General features: G+C 35.3%; 1 protein-coding gene across 3 annotated transcripts in view; it reads right to left on the bottom strand.

Annotated features, from left to right (window-relative positions):
- Nucleotides 1–23,727, bottom strand: part of Cdh7 (cadherin 7) — a 123,025-nt gene that overhangs the window by 54,598 nt on the left and 44,700 nt on the right. For all 3 annotated transcript variants that reach the window (XM_047526871.1, XM_047526873.1, XM_047526872.1), the window contains 4 exons: nt 19,549–19,843; nt 16,281–16,400; nt 9,350–9,517; nt 6,642–6,829 (listed from right to left, as the gene is read on the bottom strand). In XM_047526871.1, coding sequence (XP_047382827.1) covers nt 6,642–6,829; nt 9,350–9,517; nt 16,281–16,400; nt 19,549–19,843 — 771 coding nt within the window. The remainder of the gene's footprint in view (nt 1–6,641; nt 6,830–9,349; nt 9,518–16,280; nt 16,401–19,548; nt 19,844–23,727) is intronic.

Genomic DNA, 23,727 nt, shown 5'->3' with positions numbered 1-23,727 from the left:
TGGAATGGAAAACATAGTTTTCACTCAGGAGGGATAATATTTATGTTTATACTTTGTGAATTTTGAATCCCTAAGTTACTGGTCATAAATTTATCATAGATGTATTTGTAAATTGCCAAGTTATAGCATACACATTTCTTTAACTGTTTAATACTGCTATTTCGTAATAGTTTTTCACATTTACACAACATAATCATGTTTATTCTTAATGAATAGAGTGGTGATTAGATCACAAAAAAACTTATTTATAGGAATAGGCATACATATCTTTGGTTTTGTAATTTCTGCATATTCGATCATAGTAAAGTTTATCTGGAAAACACTGGAGAAATTACAGCATATTTTAAGGTAAACTTTCACCATCATCTACTTAAAAAAAAAAAAAAGATTGCTTTTCTGTTGTTCTTCCCTACTCCTGAGTTCATCCTATCTTAAAGATAGTATATGTAAATGTTTCAAAATATAATAATAATTTGCTCAAACTAGAATAAATTTCATCAGATCCATGATGACATATTGTTTATGAAAAATATTTGGACTACCTACTTTTGTTTCACCATGGAGAAAAATAAGTTCAGATGGTTATCAAATGTGTACCACAGGAAAAATCCAATCCCATTAGGAACTACTCTACCCAAATGGACATCGGAACTTTCTAATTCAAATCTGAAGTAATGTTTATACTACCAGAACCATCAGAATAAACAAAGCAGTAATTTACAAAAATCTCGTCAACGACCTCTCAGCCTAGTGATAGATGCCTTCCCACATCCTGGAGGGACTGGAAGACCTACATGCACATGGTTCATGGCAGTGGACTGCCCACCCCATCCTACTCCTTATCTCAGCAACAACTTGAACGTATTCTTGCAATGAAGGAAAGTGACCTTATTTGTCTGATCTCAGAGTTTCTCAGTTGTAATCAAGATGCTCTTGTAACTTCGATTCAAAATTCCATTCCAGATTTTACAGATGATTCCACTCCTTCGTGGTACAGGCAAAGTGCTAGACTTGGGTGACTCATGCCCTGTGCTGTGCACTCCAGTGGTTGTGAGGGCCTCTGAAATGTTTTATCTAGGATGTATGGTAGATCCACAGTTTATCAAAATCATGATGAAAAGAATTGAAAATCAAAATCCTCAAGTGTTAGAACCACAAAGAGTTGCTACTTCAGACAGAAGATCTTAAGGGCAGAATTCTTTAATTCTAAAATGGTCACTCCAAAGAGACTTTAATTACAAAATTATCAGCAGAGAGTAGAGACACCTTTGACTCCATGCATTGGGTTGGAGGGGGAAGCTCACCATAGTTAGAAATGCAGATTACCTTGCTTTAAGGTCCAGGGTTCAGGGCTGTGACACTGGGGATGGGTGGTTTTCAGCTTATGTCATAAAGTGAGTATACTGGAGAAATCAATTTTAACTTTCTCCTATAGCTGTTATTAGTGAAAACTATCATTAAACAAGTTTTAATAAATTGTCTTAGAATCTTTAAAATATGATCTCACTTTTCTAAAATAAGTTATTTCCTGCTTTTCAATTGGTTGTATCACTTTTATTTCCACAATATAAGGTAGATTCTTTTACAACTAATTGAAATCATAAAAATCAAAAATCTTCAGTTTTTAACAGTTTTTTTTTTATTTTTTCCAAAATGAGGGATTTTAAGACTTGAGAAATTGGAAGTAGGTTGTCAGCTAAGGATCTGTGGAAGTTATTTAGGAGTGGAGCAATGATAACCAAACTTAGTATCATGCCAAAGGGAAAGAAAACATAGCTAGCTGCTGTTATGGATCAGGAAGGGGCAAAGACAGAAAAAAAAAATGATGGCAGACTTTCAGTGTGAAAGAAATGTAAGGGAGAAAGAGGCAGAAGGAGAAAGAAGGGAGTATACTATTTGTCTGAAACCAGGAAAGTGCCATTTTAAATAAACATTGGTGCTTACTGTATTCTAGGCCCTTGAAATGAAGTGTTTGAAATGGACTGGGATTGTCACAAGCAGTTCTAAGAGTAAAGGTGGAAGAGCAATTAGCAAATGCACTAATCTTCCACTCATCATGTATTTTATTGATGCTGCTAAAGTTCCCTACCATCTTTATTAGCAGCAGTCTTGCAGAGCATGGTGCCTGCTCCTCCCTCTTTGCTAGCAGCAGCCTTGAGACAGAGGCATGAAGAGCTGGGAGTTAGCACAGCCTCATCTGGAGTCCACATTTCCTTTCCCATATTTCTCCAGTTACACTGCCCGGGGTCTGGTTCCCTGCACACACCCTGCTAACTCATGCGGTGAATCTGCACAGGTGATGACCCCTGTGAGCAAAGGCTCCTTCCCCTGTCACCTGAGGAACCCTGCCATGCAACCCCTTGTCAACTCCATTTCCAGGACATCTCCATATCCTGAGAGCCTCTGTGGGACAGACCCGTTGACTGGCACGTGGGGCTGTGGAGCATACGCTCTCTTGGATATGTTTACAAAGCCCAGGACATCAGTCCAAATCTTTGTGGTCACAGCTAAGTCTGTGAAAAATAAATCAGGGTTTCTGTGGAACTGGGATTTTAACATTACATTATTAGAGCAATTCCCATCATGGAAGGAGCACCCAGGTGTGGGAAAAACAAATGTCTAAAGAGATAGAAAAATATCACTATTACTTCCAGGAATCTAAATAATTTAGTGTTCACCACTCTATAGTCTTTGAATGTAGTGGGAGAATAATGGAATATGTATCTGCAAATACCACTCTGAATTTTTCTAAGTGTCAAGTGGATCTGTGAAGTCCAGGTAAGGAGTAGGAATTTGAACCTCGCTTCAGTTTTATAAAGAGGATAAACCCTGAATTTCTGCGGGCTGAGTGCAGTGCTAGGCAGAGTACATAAACTTAGCATGAATGAACCTTCCAAGTGAAAATCGACTAAGCAGAGCAGAGATATTTTTGATTCCACTATGTTAAACTCCTCTTATAGGAACTACTTGTTTATGTTTATTTCAGTATAGGTGAGAGATCTGAATTGGATCGCTTAGACATTAGAAGATATTGGCATTAGCAGAAAATAAAAAATTATAATTTTTACAAATGAGTTTCAGAGTAGAGTGAGCTTTGGAAACAAAATTCAGGCTGATGCATGCCAAGTAATAGCCCTAGTACTATTATTTATTCAGAGACACCTGAAACAGTGAGGGGGACAAGGATGTGTGAAGTAACATTTGCTAAAGCTGAAGACTTTTAACATGCAAGACAAAAAAAAAAAAAAAAAAATCACCCTGAGATTCTGTTTCCCTTCATTCCCATGCAGAGATAATCTCCACTTTCAACAGAAACCGTGTGGGTCTCTGTTGTGCTGGCCATAGCCATTTCCCCATTTCTAACAAAACAGATTCAGAAATCTGGCTCAATGTGCCACACCCTACACTGAGGAGCTGGTGATCATCCAGCCTGACAGGATGGCCTTCTCAGGCTCACTCTACTTGTGGTTGCAGACAGTTTTACTTTCAGATTCTAAAGTTCTTCCCCAATATACTAAATGTATCTCTCATCTTAAGGTAAAGCTTAGAAACTAGATCAATCTTCCACTGGAGCAAAGTTAAAGCAAATTTGAGGAACCCAAATTTGAAAAAAACTAACCATTGCTAATTTCTTAGTCTAAATTATTGCTCTTGTTTTTATTAAAAATTAACAATTTCTATTGGCTATATATGGTACAATAGTAAAATTATGAAAATTTTCATCCTAACCCTCCCTTCCTTCCTTCCTTCCTTCCTTCTTTCCTTCCTTCCTTCCTTTTTAGTGCGCTGGGGACCAGTCTGAGGGTCTCACACAAGCTAGGCATTCATTGCTGTTTAAGGTTCTATACACTGGTGTACTTAATTATTCCGAAATAATCATGACACTACATAAGCAAACAAAGAACAATTAGATGTAATTCATATGTTAGAAAACACTGGAGAAAATAAAAGTTATTTTTAATTGTCAAGAATTTTGGTATTGTATTCACAAAAATAAATGATTAAAACAAGTAATGCCAATGAATGTCTTTAATAATTAATTCTTTGGTATTAGGTGTAAAGCATCATTTGGTGCATATGAGTAGGGGAGTTCTAGTATCAAGTATAAGAATCTTATTAACCTAAATGTTTATAGAATGTGGAGTGTTTTTGAGACAGAGGAAGATGTCTTTTTCAATACTCAAGAGAAACTCCCAGAGTACACCAGGGCGGAGACCCTGCTCAACATCACTACCCCTCATCCCTGAATTTGGACAAAAGTTCTACACTCAACAATAGTCAAAGTGGGTAAAGAGCTTAATGGTATATATTTAGGTTTGGTCATTTGGAACATTTCATATACTTAATAAATTTTCTCATAAAAAGAGCTGATGCATACTATACATTATTGAAAAATAATAAAGCTAAGATCCAGAAATCATAATATTAACATTTTTAACATTGATCTTGCAATCCTTTATTTATTTTGGGGGGTACCAGGGATTGAACTCAGGCACACTTGACCACTGAGCCATATCTCTAGCTCCATTTTGTATTTTATTTCGAGATAGGATCTCATTGAATTGCTTAGTGCTTTGCTTTTGCTGGGACTGGCTTTGAACTCCCAGTTCTCCTATCTCAGCCTCCCAAGCTGCTGGGAACAATTCTTTATTCTGAATGCATGAAATTTTCAAATAATTGAAATAGGTTTGTGAGATTTGCATCTTCTCTTTTTACATGATCTATATAAACATTTCTCATTTGACTTAATATGCTAAAAATATCACATCAATTTGGTGATGTACAAAAATCACCAAAATTTCCTTAATATGGCAATATCATAAGTCATGTAACAATTGATCGTATGTCAGATATTTTACAAGTCCATATTTTTACTCTACTCCTGATACCTCCATGAGATCAAAGAGAAAATTAAATGTGCTAAAGGTATTTAAATAATTCCAAAACTCCAGCAGATATTAATCACCACTTGTGACAATAATTACTTGTGTTATCTGATGTTATTATAAGTTAGAATCAAATTTCATCTTATAATTTTTCATGGATTTTATGCTTAAAAATTTAATTGAGTTTTATCTACATTTTTATGGTTTACTTTTAGCAATTTTCTAAAACTGGACATTACACTAAGAAATGAGAATTCCTTTTTATTTTTCTATTACTGATGATGTATCTCATACTATATTATACTTTTCAATGATTCATAACATCTTCATCATAATATATAAAATATATTTGTGCATCCAATAAAAAATAATTTCAATATGTATTAAAAATTCTTGAACATGAACAGATTGATTTCACATGAATCTTTGAAATCTTTGAGCAGCAATATACCTTATTGTATTCCTTTTATTTTAGACAACAAAACAAAACGTTTTTTACCAACAGTTGGCCTGTCCTACCTATTAAAACTTGTACAAAGATTGTTACCAGCTGAGCTAAAACAGCAGCTGTCCACTGGAAATAATTGCAGAAATATTTTGCCCATTGGCCTGAAATCAAACATATGTCTTACTACAACAACTAAAATTTAACTTTCTTTACAGACATGCGAGTTATTGAGGAGTGTTAATTACAGAGTTATGCACCTGGATTTTCAGGCTGACAAAACATTCCAGTTTAGGGAGAAGTCTGGATTTTTCATTTTTAAAATTTTTCCAATATTTGATATAATAAGACTATGTTTTCACATAATATCTTTTGGCTTATTTTTCTTAATTGAATGTTTGTCAAGGATTGTGCACATGTATTGAAGAGGAACTAAAGAATTCATGTTTTTGTCTCCCTTGTATCTTTATTTAAAGGATTATGATAGGTTCCAGACATTTCCAGGCTCTTCTGATATGAATTCTTCAAGTCATGTAATTTTAAAATTATAATTTGCCAAGCCCAGTATACACACCCATAATCCAAGGGGTTGGGGATGCTGAGGCAGGAGGATTGCAAGTTCAAAGCCAGCCTAGGCAACTTAGGGAGGCCCTAGGCAACTTAGTGAGAACCTGTTTCAAAATAAAAATATATAATAAAGGGCTGGAACTGTAACACACTGGTTAAAAGCCCTGGGTTCAGTCCCTGTACCAAATAAATAAATGAATAGATAAATAAGATTACTGTAACTTTTAAAAAGGAATCACTGCTAACAGCAATTATCACAAAATTTTAAAAGAAATAATTGCTGTAATTTTAAAAAAGGAATAATTGATTCTATAGCAAGTCTTTATTACTTTCATGTCTACTTCTAATTTTTTTCTATATTATTTTCCTGTGTACAGAAAATAATAGCATTTATCTAGTTTACATGAAAGACTTTATGATAAGGCTGAACTTTTTTAGTGGAAGAGTCAAAGATAGAAACAAGCACATTTGTCAGTGTGCCTAATTGTCACAGTGCTATAGAAAGGACTATGGGTTTACCCAGAAAACAGAATTGACAGGCACTCTTACAAGTGACATTCAATCTTTCAGAAGGTTCTGAGACCTGAAAGTAAAGGCATAACTTTTCTTAGAATGAATAAAAATGGCATTGCTTCCACGTGGCCATATAGCTTGTCTACTGTATCCTTCCACCATGGCAGGCATGACTTCTCAGTAGTCTGTGACATTTCCCTCATAGAAAATAAAAGTAAAGAACCCATCACCTTTTGAATTGTAATGATTCCTTCCTGTGTATCTTTGTCAACAGATATCTTGAAGATCCCCAGTCCATCACCATCCACAATTTTGTATTCCATTTCCGCATTAGCGCCTATGTCTGCATCGGCAGCTTTGATTCGGGCCACGACTGAGGCTACAGGCAATGACTCTGGGACATTGTATTGGTAAGACCCTGTGAAATTCAAAACACGAAATGAACAAAACCTTACACAAAGCTAACCAAAATAATAATGACACCTATTTTGTTCTTTTTGCAAAACCTTTCCTAAGTTTGGTTTTGTTTTCAATAAAGATGATGTTAAGATCATATGAGAAAAATGACAATTTTCATACAACCTCAAGAAACTTATTTCTCAAACTCATCATGAGTCAGTAATGACAACCATGTGAGAGCAGACACAGTCTAAGCCAGGCAGAAAAAATGTTACATTTAATAATAAAAGTAAATTTTAGATAATTAAAGTATAATTCTCATGTTAAATTTGTTATTGATTATAATAATTATCACAAGAAATATAAACATTAAGAAATAAACTGAGGAGCATTGGCTTCTAATGGCAAATACAAGCCTAATTATTTCTACCAATTTAAGGTTGGAATTTATGTAGTATCTTTTACTGAAAAAAAATTTTTTTTCAGAAAACTGGAGAAGGAAGTGTGTGAAAGGCAGTGATCAGGGTTGGGGTTGTGGTTGGTGGTAGAGCACTTGCCTGGCATGTGTGAGCCCTGGGTTTGATCCTCAGCATGCCATATAAATAAATAAATAAACAAACAAACAAATAAATAAATAAAATAAAGATCCATTGACAACTATTTTTTTTTTTTTACAAAAAGGCAGTGATCATTTTCTTGTAGCTTATAAATTTACTGAGGTTAAATAAGAATTATTTTTGTGGATTTTATGTGTGACCGATTTGGGGATCAACAGTACAAGAGGAAAGACAGTGTTATTTATACAGGGATAAGAAGTGAAAAAAGAAAGAACTAACTTAAAAACTTTTGTTTGGTGTTTGTAATAAATCCTTTTAAACCTCCTTCAACTAAAAAAAAGAACAAAAAAATTCAGAGACAGAGAAAGAAAGGAAACTGCTCAGAACAAGATGCTTCTTCACCATTTTTCTCTCAGCATTGACTTTTCCTGACTCCTGCACCTATTCCATTCCCCTTGGGCTATTAAACTGTGGTGCATTTGTACTCATAAAAAGAGAACAAATTCCCTTTGAGAGAACTCTAGAAAGGAAGATGTGTCCATATGAAGGGACTACATTCTATTTCTGGCTCAGACTTGTTTGGGGTTTTTGAAAGATTGTGATAGTTACTGTTCTTTTTTAAGTGACTGCAATATATGCTTGTAATCTTTGAGTGACTTCTTTCACACATCTAGCACTGTCCTTAGTAAAATTCAGAAATTTCAAGGTTAGAATAGTAATTAAATTGTAGAGAAGATCCCAGCAAAAATGAAAATCTCACTGGCATATCCTGGGCTTTCCTGACTTTAATAAGTAGCGGAGCATCTAATAAGCTGGAGATCGTGTGCTTGCTCTTGGCGAAGCATGACAACTGATGTTACGAAAGTCCAAGTATCAGTGCTTTTCATCTCAGGTTTAAAAGAAAAGAAGCAGTTAATTTTATTGTGAGCCCAAGATAACTATGTTATTACTTTCATTTTGTAAAATGCCTTCCTTCTCCCCCATGATAAGCTGTCAAGACCACAGTTAAAGATAGGCTCACTTAAAAAAAAATTATAAATTTAGGATCATTTTTTAAATTACCAGGAGGCATTGCAATGTTTTGTGCACAATAATATAAACATTAAAATATGAAAACTAAATATGAATTAGCTGAAGAAGCATTATTATTTGAAGGAAAAAAAATGGTTCTCATAGTTGTTCATAAAGCTTCCTTCCTTAATATTATATGCTTCCCCTGTTGGTTGAGAATTTAGCTCTGCAGTTTAGAGACACTATACAGACACTGTGGCCTGTAACACTTTTTTTGTTTCCTTTATTTTTCTAAAGAAATCCCACAAGTGCAAAAAAAAAAAAAAAACAAACCACAAAACAGGCAGCTAAAAAGAGTGGAGATGAAAGGCTTTCACCAGCACATGCTTCTACCTAAAGAGCATTTTGAATTTTTTTTTTCCCCTTTCCCCTGGATAAGTCAAAAGCTGCACTGGTCAAAGAAGCTGAGTTGAGGGCATGTGGTTCTGCTCCTTTGGACTGATTTCTTTTGAAATACTGAATGTTTGCACAAGAAAGATATGTTAGAACTGCCAAAGGAATATTCAGTTTGCATTAGCTGGTAAAACTAAGAAATGAAAAATAAAATTGCTTAGTACCTTTTCTTGATCTTTAAAACTAAAGTGATATTTTTAATGTGTAGAATTGATAAAGTACATTACTAATTGGAACAATTCCATAACTTACAAAATACATAAAAGAATAGCATTAGAAAAAAAGATTAAAACATAAACACATTTGTCTAGTATTTCAAATATGAGTGAAAGAAAACTTTATTTTTGATCACGTTGATACAAAGGCATGATGGCCATTTGTCTTCTGAACCTTATAATTCCACATGACTGTATTAAAATTGTGTTTCTGGTAAAATAAAATATGGGGAGGATGCAATAGAGAGAGAAAGAGGGAGAGCTACTAGCAAGGAAAGTTAGTTAGCAAACAGAATGGCTTACTTCGAGGAAAGCGAGGTGGATTATCGTTGACATCAGTCAGGGTCACGGTGACTGATGTAGTTCCTGACAGTCCGCCATTTTGACCAACCATATCCTTTGCCTGAATGACAAGCAAATACTGGTCTTTAGCCTCTCTATCCATGTTTGGAAGGGCAGTCTTGATGACTCCTGTAAGATTTCAAATCCCAGTAAAACGCATGATGACTCACACTGCATTTATACTAACAATGAACACTGACACAAGGAGCTAGTCATTCTTCAGCTGTTCCTTTTTGGTTTTCTCTGTTTACTTGAGCCATTTTAATTTACATTAAATACCAAAAGAATATTGCAGATATATACGATATTAAAAAAAAGGAAAAAATGATGCCATGTGGTCTTTTCCATATTGGATACAGAGAATTATCTATAATTAATAACAATTCATAAATAAACAAAATGGATTCTTACCTAGAATAATGAGAAGTTATCTATCCAAGTACACAGCAATGAACTTATCCTTTCCTTCTCTATTATCCTTTTTGAAAACTTTGAGTAATTTACAATAATTTATTAACAATTACCAAGATTCCAAATTAAATAACATTTCTATCTTAAGCAACCATGTTTAAGATAGACACACACTTACAACAACAACAACAACACATCTATATTCTGAGCATTTACATTACCCTAATTTGAGTAGGCTGAATATTTTCGACATTACTTACTCTAATACACTAAGTATATTTTGGATCTGTTGCTGCAAGCACAGCAATACAGGATCACTTTAGTTACCTATTTTGAATCCTTGTGATAGTCTATACACTACTTAACAATTAATCTTTGAAATACCACAATGAAAATGAAAAACAAAGTAGTCGTATACCCTCTAAGTCCAGTGGACAACTGTTCAATTCATAAATATTCTGATCTGTATCATAATGTTTCTAGGACTATTTCCAGTTCCTTCTTCAATATTTCTAACTCTGTGACAAAATAACTGTTGACCTAATACTCAGTCTTCAAACACAGTCTTAGCCTAAGAATTCTGTAACTCTAGAACTTACATAGCTCTAGCTTTATGTTTTATCTTCTTTTAATTAATTAATTAAAAAAGAAGATCATCTTCTTTCTTTAGACAATATTTTCTATTAAGCATTGATAATCTTGAGCATTTGACCAATAAGTATACATGCTACATCTTTGTGAGGAAACATTCATAAGATAAATTATTTCAGGATATGTCCTATTTACTGTTTTAGTTTTTTTTTTTTATTTCTATTCCTCCCCAATTTTTCCTTTCAATATTATTACTGATAAATTTTGAAAATTTATCATTATGGAGAGAAATCTATGAATCTCAATTAACCAACAAAGCAAATACTGCAGCTTTAGCCTCTCGTAGATTTGCTTGGTGGCATAAATTTTTTAGGGAAATACAGCATAGTTATTTGCTTATTTTTCACACCTTTAATTGTCTCTTTACAAGATACTCTGTAAATAACACTTTTCAAAAGCTAAAATCATCATAAAGTTTGCAGATTAATGCATGTGGCAAAGGAAATTTCCAAATGCCATGGCTACTAAACGTATTTTGAACAATAATAAAATAATTGAGGAAAACTGAATTTAAATAAAGGCATTTAATAATAATAGATTTCTAGTTATATGAATTTTTCCAGCTTTTATTATTAAGTGTAAGCTTTCTATATTCAGAAAACAATCATATATTAGATTTTATTTTCATTGTGGCATATATTATGCAGATATACATACACACTGAGACACACTGAGACACACATACACAGGACAAATTATCACCAGGTCTCTCAACTGGTAAAGGTCAGTTTTGTCTAATTGGATCACTACAATCTGTGAGATTTTCAAGAAAGATAAAAACATTATAATATTATATTATAGTAATGAATCATTACATAATAAAAATCAAATAAATTATCACATTATAAAAATTTCAATAAACTTAAGTCCTTTTTAAAGAGAAAAAAGGTACCCATTAGCTCTTCTGAAGAGATTGGCTCAAATTTTAGGCTTTCTGAATAATAAGTTTTTTATAGAGTTATCACCTGACTCAGTAATTCAGAAACTTTCATTTATTCGTGATCCATGTTCATGCACACAAAACATGAACAGACATTTTCAACAATTTTCTTGTTTTTTTCCTTAGTGTAGGCCAATTTCTGATTGTTTTCTGATGTTTTCTAAGTCACTCATGATTTTTGAAGGCCTATTCTGTTACCATGGAATCTTCTGAAGTTTTTGGTGTGTGTATAAGGAGACATAGACAAGAGTCACTTCTGCGATCTGCCACAGTGCAGAGAACCACTCGTCAGAACCCTGATGCTGCATTCATAGGCAGAGACGCTAACCTCAGACTTCTAATGAGCCTAGTGAACAAAGACTAGGGGGTTCTCACACTGTGGGGGTTCAACCACTGGAATTTCCTCACTGCAGTTAACTCATCATTTTTGGATACCCTGAGTAAATTAATATTCCAAAGAGAACGTTAGTATTGAAAACTCAGCTTTCTTAGGGCTCTAATTAACCGAGGGAGACTTTCTTCTGATGACTAGAACCTAGGCCATCTGCGCTCACAACTCCGGAAACCATTTGTGTTCCCGCTCTCTTCAATATGACCCTTCATTTTCTATAGTCACACCAAGAGTTCTAGAACTGTAGAATTAGTAGAGGCACCAGCTTCTTCATGCTTCTGCCTACTAGGAATTGCATGTCCAGGAGGTCAGCACTACAAATGAACTGAAGCCATTTGGTGCAGCCACGGTCAGGAGTGAACAATCAACTCCCTGCAAGAGCACCAACAAAATGGACAGGAGGCCATGCACAAGCATCCAATTGTGAAAAATCTAAGTCATTTGCCTGTTTGATTTAATAGAAATAACTGGATATCATCTCAGTTCTCTTGGCAGCTACTTTCAAGATGATAGATTTTGCGTGACAGTGCACCTGTAAATGAGAATAGATGTAACTGGTATTAACTTGAACATGCATTTATGAACTACTTGCAATATCTATCACAATGAATTTTTGATATTTCAAAATAGCTCAGTGATGGTCATTACCAACAACAGCCTCTTTGGCCTCAGGTTAATAAGTGTTTGTACATGATGTTTACAAACAGCACATACCCAGGAAGGTATTCCAACACAACAATTTGCTATTAAAGACACAACTACATGCTTTAATACAACATGATCAGTTGTTATGTTATAGGTGAGAAGCATTACTTTTTGCACATTCAGATTGGATAACAGCAATCATTTTTAAAAATTCATTCTAAGTTCTATACGCCACCTTCTTTCCTGAGGAAAGTCCTACTTGAACGTTTCACTAAGCATAGTAAACCCAACAACTCATTCTGTGATATTACCTTTTGATAAGCACTGAAATGTTTAAATATCATAAAAGCTAAGACCATAAGAGTATAAAAAGCTCAGTAAAAAATAAAATGAAGGATTCTAGAGAATGTGAAGGACAAACATTCTTTTTGTGTAAATCTTTGAGATTTTAATTGCTTTGGAAAAAATATTTGTATATTTACAAAAATGAGTATGAACTGGGGTCAAGCAACACTCTTTCTTACAAATATAGAGATTGGGGCATGATGACATAGATCCTTCACAAAGCAGTTTCAACTTTCGATAAAAATACATATTCAAGAATCTCGAAAGTTAAATTTCAAAGGAACTTAGAAACTAGAATGAGCATATATATTTCAGATCTGCTTTATGCTTTTAAAAATATCCTTTAATGAAAAAATTAAATAGATTATTAATTATAAATGAATTTACTAATTTAGGCAATAAAATAAGTATGCTACTTCTATTACTGATACTTATCTGTAGCACTCATCAAATATGAAATGTATACACAGCCCTGGCTCTTTCAAGAGGTATGTTACTATCTACCTGAGAAGGAAAAACTTTGGGAGCAAAATATTTTCTAAAATAAAATCACAAATATTTGGATGTACATTTCATTTTACACTAGATGTAAAGGATGAAAGTCTTCCTAACTAGTTTGTATTTCTTTCTACTTTTTTGTTTTTGACTATGCTTTGTATTATCTGCTTTGCACATAAGTTAGTGTAGCATATAAGGCAGTTGTAAATACACAGAGAACCATTAATGACAAAAAAGTTGGAAGTTCCTGGAACTCCAAAGAATTCCAGAACTGGCACCAAATGACAAGTGACTGAGGAAGGAACTTCTGTCATAATCGTGAGGGGTGACCTCCGCACATTTGGACAGGAACTGAGACCCATCCGTATCATGAGCCACCCCACAGCACGGAATGTGAGTGTCATGTTTAGAAAGTCAGGGGCGATTTTTAGAGATGATACTACTCACATAAGACTATGTGAGTCACATGCAAGGGATAAAGCAGGAGCCACACAGTCTCAGTTCTCCTGTTTAAGAAAGAACTCCTAAACCACAAGTGATCTTCAACACTCAATCCTTTTTCCATAGATGGCTTCATGGCCCTAGGGCCTAATCTCTCAGACTCACACCATGCTTGGTTTCAAGTTTGGCTGATGACTTTTAAATCCTTAATAATTTTAAAGCATGGTGTCTGCTTTTCATTGTGAAGATTATTTAACCAGTCCTGCCACATGTCAAACATAACCATAAGTAGGATTTATTTTTTCATAGGTCATAGAACAGATAAACACACCTCACTATAGTCCTGTCTCCCAATAACCTTATGAACATAATGCAGATAGGGGATAAGAACCATGATCCTTGTAATACTGCTTTATCTTGTTCCAGGTATCATTTTATTTCCTTATGGATGTAAATTGTCAACACTGTCAACAATTGTGCAGTTACTTAAATTCTGGTTTTGTAGAGGGAAAAATTAAAGGGGCAAATACTCTGGTTCCTGGTCACATGACCTGTAACCAGAGCTGCAGGTAGAATATATGCCCTGGGGTCTCAACCATGCTACTTTCTTAACAGTTAAACTTATAGGAAGTTGCCTCACAGGGATTGCCTGGAACTATTTTTGCTAGTCTTTATTTAGCATATATTCAACATTTTTCTTGTCAAAATTGTACTTTCTTTTCCAAAATCCTTAGGTTTAGAGAAGTAGAAAATAATGTTATTTCTCACATAGATCAGAAGCAGATTGACACCCCATAAGGAAGGCTAACTAAAACCTGATTTACAGTTCTTCATGCCCTAAAGGACTGAAAAATTTCCATTTTCATCCAAAAAATGCAAATTTTTTTTTCAAAAACTGCCTTCTACAAAGTATGAATTAGCTGAGAGGACAAAAATGCTCACAATATCTCTGAGCTAATGACTATAGAAAGAGAAGTTCCAATGATTACTATGATTACAGTATTAAAAATAGACTTTCTTCATCTTCTGTAACATGGGATTTTTTAGATTCTGAAATTAAAATTTAGTTTACTTAATTAAGTACTGATACCATAATATCATGGCATTTACTATTGTTCTGGTAATTAATTGGCAAGGTATTTTTCTCCATAGGATCATAGGAAAATTCTGTTATCTTGCGGCAAAACTAAAAATCCCAAGCCATTCATTAGTAGCAAGAAAATATTTAACCCTTGGGATTAGTACATGCTATTTTGGGAAAGGTTACATAATAAAAGAGTGTATAATTTGTGAGAAAATTGTCAGAAACTTGTCAATGTCTTTCTAGATTAGAAAAAAGCAGATATATAAGGGAAGGGGTAGGTGTTCAAATTGAGGTTTCTGAGATCCATCATCAAGTCAAACATCAGCACACTTTCTACATTCACAGGATTCCTATCATAAATTCAAGACTTTCATTTATTTCTCCTTGAGTACATGCTTTACCGTATTTCTCTTCTTTTAGATTTTCTGGGTGGTTTCCAAACTCTGCCATTAGGCTGGTAAAAAATGTGCATTGGACTCTTTATAAAAGCTCTATGAATGGGCTGGAAGTGAATTTACCTCTTTATTCACATTGTTTGCAAGAGATGTGTAAATTATTTCCATGTGAAGAGATTTGACAATGCAGTAATATTGCTCGTTTTGTGAATATCGAACACAGGATTGACGCCATTGAAATATTCATTTAGAATCATAGGTATTATCAAATATTCATTAGCATAAATTTAGATATGTAAAGAATTCTACTCCCATTGTAAAGGCAGAAATGTTCAAAATAGAGAATTTCTTCATTTTCATGGTTATCAAAACAATCAATGGCAGATGCCCAACCATATGGATGGTCCTCCATCCACCCTCTGTACACACAGAGAACCAGATATTCTAACACATTAAATAATAATTTTGCAACTGAAATATCAAAGTTTCATGTTATAGTCTCATTTAATAAAAGTTATTTCAGCTTAAAGTAAAATATAACTAATAAACCAATCACATAAATGTTCTAGTCATGCAATTCTGCACCTCATCAAAGACGTTACCTCAAAATGAAAAAGAAAAATTCATTTCATTTGATTTAGCAGTTTAACTAATTGTTTCAACTAATTTCCCTGAGAAAACCAGCCTCTAGAACGACAAATTGAACCTACTTACTCTCTGTTCAATTGCTCGGCAGAGATCTTTCTGCTTGAGTTTTTAATTTTACTGCATATAATACCCTATGTGAATTAACCAAAGGAAACAAACAAAAATAAACTTAAATTTAAATAATCAAAATTTTCTTATAGATAACACATAGATAGCAGTTGAAATACTTCTGAACAATAGCGTTTGTTTCATTTTTCAGGGAATCCACATAAATGTCAGAAACTATTCTTATAACTCCTTTATAAATAGTACATTATTTTTAACCAAAGTCTATATATTGAGAGAAATACAATAACCAACTATATTTAATAACAATAGCATATTAATTCTAAGCCAAGATATAAATGATAACTTTGAAAACAGTGACTAGTTTCAGTTTTTACCTGTCTTGGGCTCCACAGAAAAGTATGGTTGCCCTTGCAGAATACTGTAGACCACTCGGGCACTGTTCCCGTAAGTAGGGTCATCAGCATCCGTTGCTGTCACTTGTACCACTGAAGTCCCTAGATGACAATCCAGAAACCATCAAATTGAAAACTTCCAGATGCAATGACACAGAAAAACTCACTAAATACTGCAGATTCTACATTAGATTTCTTTGTAATTTTTAATTTATCTTCTTTCAAGTCATGTGCAACATTAGTGTATTTTTTTATTAATATAAATCCAGAGAGATAATAAATGCTAATAAAATAGTTAAGGGATAATGAAAATAGTCTGGCATAAAGATACCATTGATGATGCATGGTAGGATGGGATAATAAGAACAAATGAGGCTAACATTGTGTGTCTTATCCATCAAGGGCAGAGAACAAGTTTCCATGTAGAACAAGTTCTACACATTTTAACTGGTGTTCAAAAGGCAGCCTGAGATGCTGATAGAACCTTGGATGCTCAAATCATTGAGGGCACCTCAATGTTGTAGTTAGGTAGAGCCAGCAGAAACGAAATTTTCATTAATTGCACAAAGTAAGTTTGATAGATTTAATTGGATATTATGTGGCTATCTTATCTCCTTGATAATTGTTTTATTTTTAATTGTTTTTACTAGGTGATTTTAAAACAAAACATTAAATTAAAAATGAACCAGACTCTTTCAAAGAAGGAAATGCATGTTAACTTGAAAATGGCATTAGTAACTATTTTTCTATACTGCATGTCAGATCCTTCACTTTTTTATGTCATAACTTATTCAATATGAAGAGCATATATTCTGATCTGTGCCTTTTCTTTCCACTTGGAAAGTAACTTTCAAAATATTGGATGCATATTTGCTTGGTTTATATCTTTGTGTATGGATTATTATATAACTTATACACTGACAGGGAAGGAAGAGCTCTTTTGTGTATTCTCTAAGGTTTGTTTCTGATAATTTCCAGAATACATACTTTAAATGTAATGTATTCTTTAAATGTGTTTCCCACAGTTTCTTTCAAAATGCTTTACACAAGTAATAAGACTCATTTTTACAAATCCACTCCATTTTTCACATTATGATTTACCTTATCCATTTTGTTTCATAGTGTGTACAAAGTATTAAATTATGTGCAGGCACCATTTTTAAAAATTCATTTTATTTAATAAATTTATTTGATTAAACCCCATGGATGCCTGGTAGAACCAAGGTGATGAAAGATGTATATTTTTAAAACTTCTTAAGAATTAAATCTTAAAATGTTATAATGATCAATATATGTTATAATATATTACATTTTTCTCTATAATGCAATCTCTTTATAATAATAATTATTATGATTATATGCTGAAGTACTGATTTCCTACTTCATTTTAAAACAAACAATTTTAAACAAAATAATGAAAACCTGAACATCACTAAAGTGGGCTTGAATAATAGTATGTTAATTTCTGAAATTTTCATTAATGTAATATATAACATGATATATATCATAAACACAGGTGGACATTCACAAATATTTGCAAATAAATATACTTTCCATGTTTATATATGCTCTTCTGTCAAAGACTAAATTCTGCTGGGAGCTTATTAATGTTTTCTTTTTAAACATAAAATTAGTTAACATCTAACTAAAATATTTCCAAATATTAAGCACTGTTATTAAACCATACCATTTAGTGGCTGTTATAAATATTCAGTTAGCATTAAATACTGCATTAAACTATGACTTGTCATAGTAATCAAAGCTATAAGGCAGCTTCTAAGACACAAGTTCACATATACCCAATGTGCATAGCCATGTTCTATAAGGAAAAGAAAATCTTAGTAAACCACTGACAACACCCAAAATGTCCTGGAGAACGAGAACCGCTAAGCTGAATTGAATCCCTCCAACGGCGCAGGTCAAACGTGTCTTCCTAAATATTACCAATCTGGGGAGGAAAATGTGCCTTCTCTTTATTCCCAAACTCCCAGAATCCTACTATAACTCCAGCTACTGCTGCTGCTGTGAAGAAATTAAAGGGCAGGAAGTGCTTTGAAGTGTGGTTTGGTCACTGAAATGCTTCTCATGTGCTGGCCACGGTGGGTGAGATTTGCCTCTGGGGTTCAGAATTTCTCAAGACCTATTCTTCTCTCTCACTTCTCTAGCACCTAGAGCTGTGGTGCCTCAAAAAATCTTCCCTCTCCAGTCTAATAAGAACAGAAATTTAGTCACTAAATCGTGATCCTCTGAAGAAAACACATCACATCTTTGCAACCTCTGGCCCCACTGCTGTTGATGTGTCCTCTGAACGAGTGAGTGAATGAAATGACCTTTTTAAAAAACCGAACAGATCACATTCACTAAAATGTGTTAGGAGTTCCTGTAACACTTTAAATTAACATCCTCCTTAAGTACCCAAAACAAGAGGAAATATAGAACTCTACTGGTCTTTAGTCCAGTTCCATTTTTTTTTATTTGTAAGATTGTCCACACTTAAATTACACCTTGCTGAAACTTATTCCAGAAGTACCTGAATAACTGGAATTTAAACCAGAATTTATACTATTTGGTATAGAGTACATGCTAGAAGCACTTTACTTGCTGTTTTTCCAGTAATGGAGAACTGCCAAAAGGCCTTTGCCACAGCCTTTATTGTTCTTTAATATATCTCCAACTGAGTATCATTTTATCATTATTAGACACTCACTATTCAGCTTTCACTTGGAGAAACTAAAATGAGTTAGTGGTGTCACGCGCTGGTTTATGAAGGTCCAACCACAGGTGCTACACATCTGTAGATAGCTGATCTACAGATGGACCTGGAGATGGAGCTATAGTCTGATCAGTGAACCAGGTCCTAACACCATAGCAGTGAGAGGTCATCCCAGTGCTGTGTTGACAAGGATATTGCTAAGCATAATTATAATTGCATTTTTAAAATGAATAAATTTTAAATGGAAAAGAAACTATAAGCCCTAAAGATTTCTTAAAGACACTGAGATGACTGTGTCAGATGAAAAACGTGAAATGCAAAAGTGTAAACGGTACTTCCTAATGTTCCATGCAAGTAAAATAATGTATTGAATGATTAATTTCTGGTTACTAGCATGTCTTGAATTTTCCCTTCATTGTACTTGATGATGGCTGTACATATGCTAATGTGTTTTTATTTTCTCTGCACCTAATGAAAACTAAGTTTTAAATACAAACTTCCTAACATCATATAGAAAACAGCATGCTCTTCACTTACCTACAGGAGACATTTCTGGAACTCCCGCTGTGTAAGGCCCATCCAAGAATTTGGGTTCGTTGTCATTGATATCCTGGATTTTGATGACGAACTCTGATTCGGGCTCCACGGGCTTGTTGGTGAGCCTATCCAGCGCTTGGGCTCGGAGCGTGTAGTAGGCCTGCTCCTCCCGATCCAGTCTCTTGGTAGCATGAATATCCCCAGTGTTCTCATCAATAATGAAAATGGAACTCGCCCCTTCGCCTGACAAGATGTATTTGATGGAACCATCTCCTTTATCAACATCAGAGTGAAGCTGGTGAAAAATTCATGTGAGATGAGATTAACTTACAAGAGAGTCAGCGATATGGAGATACGTAAAAATAATTCTTATGTCAGGCAGCTGTACATGAAATTTTATTGTTCTTGGAAAGATAAGCTGAACGCTTATTGTGCACAGCAGAAAGACTATTAGAATGTGTCATCTTGCACTTGAGAGCAAGACAATTTCATTTCTTCCTGTAAACAGTCTCATTTCCAAAGGTATTTTATATCATTCCCAAATAACTTGTTATAGTGTTATTTTTTATTTGGTCTGTCCTTGCCAGTTTTGGCCATCTTCTTTGAACAGAGCAGACATTCAGTAAGCATGTATAATTGGTTGATTGGATCCTATTCCAAGCAAAGGGATTTTTCTATAGAACATTGGTAAATTCAATTCTAATACATTATTTAATATACTTTTTAGAAAACCCCACATTCTTTATGGGTCCCTGTCTCCCTTCACCCTGCCCCCCCAAACACACTCCTTTCCATGAATAACCAACGTGGATGGATGTCCACTCACTAAATCTGTCTCCAAATCCTGTTCTGTATTTTAGAATCTAAGGCTAAAAAAATTACACTGTTCTCTAAAGTAGGAATTTTAAATCAATACGTGCATGGGACTTCAACTAAAACCTTTCTTGAAATACCAAGAACTGCATTAGATTTGCATGATTAACCCCAGCACTGGCAGCAGGGGCAGCACCTACTGATTTGCATTTCCTATCTGAAACTGTCCCTGCTGTATGTCGGAACATTATGTTGAACAGAGGAACCTTAGGAAACTCAGAAATAATTACACATTTTCCTGAACTCTGTAACCCGAGAAACACACTACTCAATCTGTCATTTCAACAATCTTTCATCTCCTATAACAGCCATTATCCTGGACTTTTGTTAATATGAATGTAAAAACCTGATTTACCAAATAACAAGTCTTTTCAGTGCCCTACAGACTACATTTGCGTATTTCAAAAAATAAGGTGCTAAAAATAAAAAATATGGAAAACCACTTAGGCAAGTGTGGGCACATTTTCTTCCTTCCCTGGTATCCATGGAGGACACAGATTTTGGCACCATGGATTTCTGTGACTTTCCACTGCACTGTAACTGTATTTATATTCTGCTTCGGGTATTTAAATACCTGATTTATCCCTTAGTTCTGTGATTTTTAGTCAGAACTACATAATAAAATAATAAGTTTCTGACAAGGGTTATAAACTTTTCAGGGTGGAGTCATCTAGTGGATCACGGAGCCAGGTAGGATCTACTTAACCTATGTGGTAGGTACATTCTTGAACTACTGGAATGAACTAATTTCCTTAAGCTTTCTCAGGATTACTATTGTATGTGTATCTCCCTCTAATTTAAGAAGGAAAAACTATGAGAATTATTATGGATTGGGTCACTGAGAACTTAACTAGGTGTCAGTCCCTGTTCTTAATGTTCTATGAATAGGACAACATGACCCTTGGGAAAGAAGAGGGGCAGGAAATACTATTGTGGTCTGCATGTGAGATGTCCCCCCAAAGCTTATGCATGAAACAATGCACAGTTTTGAGGAGAAATGATTGGTTTATGAGGGTCTTAACCGAATCAGTGAATTAATCCCCAACAGGATTAACAGAGTGGTAACTGAAAGCAGGTGGGGTGTGGCTGAGGAGGTGGGTCATTAGGGGCCTGCCTTTGGGGTATATATTTTGTATCTGGCAAGTGGAGTCTCTCTCTGCTTTCTGCTCATCATGTGAGCTGCTTCCCTCCACCACACTCTTCTGCCATGATATTCTGCCTCACTTCAAGCCCCACGGACTGGAGCCAGTTGTCTATGGACAGAGAACTCTGGGTCTATGATCCCTCAAATAAACTTTTCCTCCTCTACAGTTGTTCTGGTCAGATCCTTTATTCACAGCAGTGGAAAAGCTGACTAAATCAAATACCATGTCCCTGACATGCTCCCCTGTTCCTTCCCCAAAATTCTAGTCAAGTCAAGGGGACAGTGAATGTGGCCCCAGAATGGAATGTCCCGTTAGTATCATCTAAGGGAGCACTGGCTCCTCACATGCACACTGGGAATCGAGAGGCAGATGTCATCTGTGAGAAGTGAAGTGCTCCTTGGCATGCTGGTCACACAAACACACAAAACTTACCATGCCGTCAATGCTTAGGACAGAAAACTCCTCCCTCCATAATAGTGACAGGAGGCAGAGCACCACCCATTGAGCTGCTGGTCACAGGTGACCATAGCTAGTGGCCTGTTAGTAGATGTCAATAAACCCTGTGTCCCCCATGCCATCTCAGGGTGCTTTCTTCAGTCTCTCAGCAACATAACCCACTGCCCAAGAGCAGCTAGGCTGTAGACAGGAGAGCATTTCATTTAATATTCAAAAGTGCCCTTAATAATCCTACTAACAGATTAAGAAACTGAGGTCGAGAAAAGCTAAGGATGCTGCCTGAGCTCACCAAGCCAGCTCTCTGCCAGCACCATGATTGTGACAACTAGCAGGCTCATACAAGGTCCAAGTTGTCACTCCCTACAAAGAGCTCCTGAGGGGCAGGCAGCTGTGTGTGAACGACATCAAGACTAACACAAGAAGGACCTTGAGCCAGGGGCCTGCAGCCAGCTCCCACCTGGTCACTCTCCACCGTACAGAAGCTCAACACTTTGGAATGATTTCCATCAACACACTTTCTGACTTACCAGAGGAGTCGTTTCTTGCCACTGCGTAGCAATAGTAAAGTCAACCGGTTTCAACAACACAAAGCAACATGAGTCCTCAGGCAAGTACAGAAGGTAGACAAAAATAAATGATTCTTAAGTTGATATGAACATGTCCCACAACTCAGGCCCCAACACCACTTCCCCCAGCCTGCCCTCATCTGAGTCCTGCAACGCTGGTGACCCTTCAGGGGCTACTGATAACCTCAGGGAAACATCCAGATGACGACAGAAATATCAGTAGCACGTGGAACTTCTCACCAAGTTTTTCTATACCTGTGTCACATTCGGGAATCTCAATTACAGAACCAGTCCTTGGGATTCATTAAATAATTTCCACCAACTGATTGCTATCTTTGCAGCATGGTAATATATCACCCTTGTGGTTTTCCAGATATGGGAGACAAAAAAATCTCTTTTCAATATAAAGCACACCTTAGTCCTGTCTGTGATCGTCACCCTGGATTCTCATGTGACATTTTTTGATGATGGGTATTGATTTCCTTTATTGACAGCAGAAGAGTTTAAAGGTAGAAGCTTCACACTGCTCGTTGCTCCAGTCATTCAAGGCTCACATTCCTTTTCTGTTACTTACCCTGCTCTAACACACACACACACACACACACACACACACACACCACACACACACTCTTCCAGGTGCTCTGAACTCTACCTCCTCCCCATCACTGACATTTTTTTTTCCCAGCTGGGTCAATCACTACCAAAATTCACAAGCAGAAAATTGCTTGGAATCTAAACTCTGTGTCCTTGCAAGATGAGCACAAGGATCTGTGGTTACAAGTGATGACCAACTTTGGAATGTTAAAATGGATACATCGTTACCTGATGTGCTCAGCCAGTTAATTTGTGAGACATAAGCATCAGACTACTCTTAATACGTGGAATAAAATTCAGGCTGTTAGTGAAAAGCTGTTCTTCCCCTTGCTGAGGAATGTTCAGCAAAGGAAAGTGCTGCAACTTAGAAACAGCAATGAGAATCTTAAGTTGACTCAGGCGTCTCCATAGGTGTGCATGTGTGCACACACACACACAAACAACATACATCTTACACGCCTTTGTCAGTACCAGCTATTACAAACAAAACTGAAAAGTATTACTGCACATGGTAAAAACATATGGCCAGGAAAAAAAATATATAG

This window comes from Sciurus carolinensis, chromosome 15 (assembly GCF_902686445.1).
Source record: "Sciurus carolinensis chromosome 15, mSciCar1.2, whole genome shotgun sequence".
NCBI classification, from domain to species: domain Eukaryota; kingdom Metazoa; phylum Chordata; class Mammalia; order Rodentia; family Sciuridae; genus Sciurus; species Sciurus carolinensis.
This window is presented reverse-complemented; position numbering and strand designations above follow the sequence as displayed.